Genomic DNA, 4904 nt, shown 5'->3' with positions numbered 1-4904 from the left:
TAACACTGGGTTTGCTAGAAAGCTCTTCTATATATTTTTTTAATTCTTGTCCATTGGCCAACAAACTTCTAGCATTCCATTGCATCAAGAGGATCATTATTACTATTATCCAACCCATGCTTGATCCTGGCTTGCCTGAGCACTGAGGTCATTTCTTACTTCCTCCCATGTCAGCCCACGGATATTTAGATGATGTACTGCTGCCTTCACAATTATTTGTATTCTTTCTGTTTTAGATTTAATCTCCATTGTGGCATTAACTACCCCTGCAATGAAAATAACTAGTTTCTTTAAGTCAACCAATACTTTTTCTTTATTTACCTGTTCTACTTCTTTTGAGATTTGATTCTCCACTCTGTTTCTTTCATTTTTTCCTTCTCTTGGATTCACCATCATCACAGCTTCTGCATATGTGATCTTATTCTGAGTTCTTACCTGTTGTATTTCCCTTTCCTTTTTCATCACTTCACACCCCCCATAAGCCACACTGTGATTCCCCCCACAGTTGCAACATTTTGGCTGTTCATGATTACATTGCCCATATTCATGATCTTCTCCACACCTGGCACATCTCCTTCTGCCTTTACATACCTTGGCTGTATGTCCAAATCTTTGGCAGTTGTAGCACCTCATTGGCTTTGGAATATATTCTCTAACGTTATAGCTCAAAAATCCTAACGTCACTTTTTTGGGTAGCAATTCCTCTTCAAAATCAAGTACAACATACTCACTGTCTTTCCTCACTCCCTCTCTTTATGAATATGAACTTTCATGGTCACTCTCTTCTACTCCTCTTTCAAAACTTTGACTACGCCTGGTTTTCTTTGCTCTAATCCCTTCAAAAGTATTTTCTCTTTTCTCCCTCATTCTTCCGCTTCCTTGACTTGTTTCCATACTATCATCACTATCCACTATATCAGAATCTCCCCACTCTGGTCCATTCACAACACAGCTGTGCTTACCCGCCACCGCTTTCTTCTTTTCATTTGACTTTCCCATTCTTATCATTTTTCCCCTTTTCCGACCTCCAGTTGATAAACATGCTTTTCTTCCAAGATCATCGGTTAAATTTCCGCGATTTTTTAATTTAGAAGTTTTGACCATATAACTCTTGCCAACTGCAGATTCCTCCTGCGTTGTCACGCCACTTCCCCGTCCAGGACCGTACTCTTCACTAAATTCTATTATATAATCCCGTGTCCTTTAAATAACGCATTAAAAATTGAAAGTTTTTATCCCTTGATTTATTCCCCAAAATATTCATCAAATTGAGGAAGGTGAGTCGTGTCAAACTCAGTAGCTCCTGGCAATAGTATAGTGACTTCCCGCAACAAGTTATTAGTCTTATTTTTGTACCTTCCGGCCCGCCATAGTCAGGGTCCCAGTAAGGATCACAGTCATACTCCATTCCTTTGATAATCATTGGAGGAGGGGGTGGTGGAGGCGTGGATTTTTGTGGTGGTGGAGGAGAGGCAGACGTCACTGGCTCTGAGGCAGTTACAGGTGGAGAGAGCGACTTCTGGACAGGGCTGAGTTTGCAGATTGGGTGGTAAGGTGGATCGCAAAGTACAGGTACACCACCAGCGGGAAGGTACACAATATGTGGCTTGCATTGGGGGTCTTTTGAATTACACAGGTACATAACATCCATCTTGGAGACAGGTGGTAAAGTAGGGGGTGAAGGCTGGGTTGTGGGTGGAGGCGTCGACTTTAGTTGGAGGCCGAGGCTATTCTGGTATTTGGATGCATCAGGGCCATACGTGAGCTCCAGATGTCGCATCTGCTGGTAAAGCATTCGAATTTTGTCTATCTCATAGAGCTGGAAGAGAGACAGAGAAAATACAGCTTCTTTGTGCATTTTAATGAACAACACTTCTATTTTTATTTCTGCTGTATATTGCTTGCTGAGGAAATAACTTAAAGGGACAGTTCACCCAAAAATGCAAATTCTGTCATAATTTACTTTCCCCCCATGTTGCTCCAAACCAATAAGATTTTACTTAATCTTTAAAAAACTCAAAAGATTCAACAAGGTCATAAAGGTATCATAAAACGTATCAATATGAATTGAGCGGTTTAATCCAAGTTGTGTGAAGCAATACCATCGCTTCATATAATGAACAGATTTAATTCTTTCTTTTAATCCAAATTGGTTTAGACCGCTCAATTGATATGGATTCATTTTAAGATGTCTTAATGACCTTTTTGGATCTTTTAAGTTTTGAATACCTGTACTTTCAATGAAGGAATAGAAATATCTCAGATGTCATTAAAAATATCTTAATTTGAGTTTCAAAGATTAAAGGTAGGGTAGGCGATTTCGAAGTGGTTAGCAATAGCAAACTAGCTTTGACAGCATAAGATCCCACCCTCCCTGCAAATCACTCTCCAAAGCCACGCCTCCTTCAAAACACTAGTGATGTCCGGTTCGGGAACGAATAGTTCGATTTAACCGGTTCTTCTTAGTGAACCGGTTGAACCAGTTCACCAAATCGGACTGAATCGTTTGAAACGGTTCGCATCTCCAGTAAGCATTAATCCACAAATTACTTAAAGGTGCAGTAGGAGATCTTGGAAAATGCTAACTTTAGCCTGATAGCACTGAAAGCGAACGTCCCACCCTCCCTGCAATCGCCGTCCAAATATAATATCGATAGACTCGATATCATTACGTCATCGCGAATGACGTCATTACGTTAGGGTGTAAAAGAACCGATGAACCGGTTAAAACGAACTGTCCGAAAGAACCGATTCGCGGAAAAGAACCGGACTTCATCGCTACAAAGCAGACCAGAGGCTAACCAGCAACTCAATGAGAGACGGCGTTGGTGGAGGGTCGAATGCAACTACATTTTAGTTATCATATTTAGACAAACTTGTCCTGTTTTTCTTTATTCAATGAAATGTATGAGCATTTTAGTCAGGTTTTTTACTCAATGAAATATTAGTCACATTTTCGTCATTCTGTATAATGGTTAAACTGATAAAAAAAATATTTTTTTTTCAAAATTATAATCGTAATGATTGTTGTCAATTGAGAAATTTACTTTTGCATTTCAGGTATTGCACTTTCACCAGTAAGCACAAATCAATAAAATGTGGACACATACATGGTGTATTTTACCTCATCTAGTGTACTGATTTATTATAGGCTTTTTAATTTATAAATCAACACCAAAGACTCATGCAATCTCTCTGTCTACATTATGAAAACGGCTAAAACAAGCGAAAAATATTATAACAGTTAAATTCCTAGTAATTCCACTAATTCCATAATTGCAATAGTCTATTTCTCTATTAAAACAACAGCGATTGAGTAAGTGTATTTATTCAGCGATCACAATCGCAAACAATACAGTGAGATCTCACGACAGAACATTGACCGGCTGATGACGCTTTCATTTAGATCGCTAAACTCCAGCTTGCTTGTTTTTCAGATCATCGGCGGCGGCGCTTCCGCAATGAGGAGTGAGCGCCGGCGCATGGTTGCCAGATTGCTTAAAATAAGCAAAACACACCGGGAGGAACTTGTATGCATTTAACTGCGAATCTCTGATTCGGGGATTTGAACTCTTGATATCTGGCAACCGCACTCATGAAAGCTGCAATAACATTTTGTCTCCTTTTTTGACGAAAATAAAAAGAGGTTTTTGGTAAAGTTTTTATCTTTTTGAATACATTTTAGTCTCGTCTTATTTCGTCAACGAAATTGCATGTTGATATAGTCTTAGTTATCGTTTATTGACCTTATTGTCGTCTGGTCTTGGGAAAAAAGCTTCTCAACGAACATTTTTCGTCATAGTCTTCGTTAACGAAATTAACACTAGCATGGAGGTATGCAAATACATATATTGACAGGCAGGTAGGACAGCCTATCGTAGCCCTCGGACTGAGGGATGTGATTGGATGGACATTTCATGTGCATATAAATACATTAGACCACTTAAGTGATTGCTATAGGGCTGTGAAGAGACTTTCAACCAGCATAACAAAAAATGTTTTTGAACCAAATCACCTACCCTGCTTTTAACCAAAGACTTTTCTATGTTTGGAACAACATGAGGATGTAAATGATGACAGAACTTTCTATTTTGTATGAACTATCCCTTCAATAACTTAAAAGTTAATTATAGGATAGGGGGAAAAAAACAAATATTGTTCTTCTTACCCCTTCAGTTTGCCCAATACTGCTGTAATAACGATAGTAGGACTGAAAGTCTGGATTATAGTGATACCAGTTGGGGTCAGCTGTTCTTCTTGGACGTGCATGTGCCAGAAAATCATGGGCATGTTCAGAGTCAATGCTGACAGCTGGATTAGATGCTGCAAGAGAAATTAGTACTAATGTATGAGTCAAATTAAATTTTTGATGGAATAGTCTAGAAGACAAGTATCATATGTGAATGGTTTTGCACTGGCAAAAGTGAAGGCACTAAATGTTGTCATGCTTTTGAGATATTTTAGTCTTACCTTTGTCTTTGGAGACTTTTGTTAAGGATGTTGCCTGCGACACTGCGGAAATATTAAAAAGTTAATAATTGTTTAGCTGAATATTTATTTCTTAAAGAAAAGTTTTGTAAATAATCATACCTGGCAGAATTACCAAGTAGTGCAGAGCCCCATAAAGGCACAGCACAGACGCCATCTGAAAACAGATTTGTTTTTTACAATAATTATGAATTTAACTGATTATTCTGATCTGTTAACATTTATTTTATTAGTCAACAATGTTAATATAAAAACATTAACTACATATGAGTCACTGCTATATTAATGGAAACAACTGCATGTAAATGAAGGTCTTATATCTAAGGAATATATACCTAAGTCTATCCAAGTAAGCATAGTATAGCATTTATAGGGTTTTGCTAAATATATTAACATGAATATACAGCATATATATA

General features: G+C 38.0%; 1 protein-coding gene across 1 annotated transcript in view; it reads left to right on the top strand.

The window, feature by feature from the left end:
* The first annotated feature begins 2419 nt into the window (after positions 1 to 2419).
* LOC107702785 (arrestin red cell-like) overlaps positions 2420 to 4904 on the top strand; it is a 22934-nt gene continuing 20449 nt past the window's right edge. Inside the window, exons 1-2 of the mRNA XM_016505199.1 lie at positions 2420 to 2426; positions 3055 to 3060. Coding sequence (XP_016360685.1) covers positions 2420 to 2426; positions 3055 to 3060 — 13 coding nt within the window. The remainder of the gene's footprint in view (positions 2427 to 3054; positions 3061 to 4904) is intronic.

The sequence above is a fragment of the Sinocyclocheilus anshuiensis genome, unplaced genomic scaffold, assembly GCF_001515605.1.
Source record: "Sinocyclocheilus anshuiensis isolate Anshui unplaced genomic scaffold, SAMN03320099.WGS_v1.1 scaffold1035, whole genome shotgun sequence".
NCBI lineage: Eukaryota > Metazoa > Chordata > Actinopteri > Cypriniformes > Cyprinidae > Sinocyclocheilus > Sinocyclocheilus anshuiensis.
Note: the sequence above shows the minus strand (reverse complement) of the source record. Positions and strands in the feature narration are given on the sequence as shown.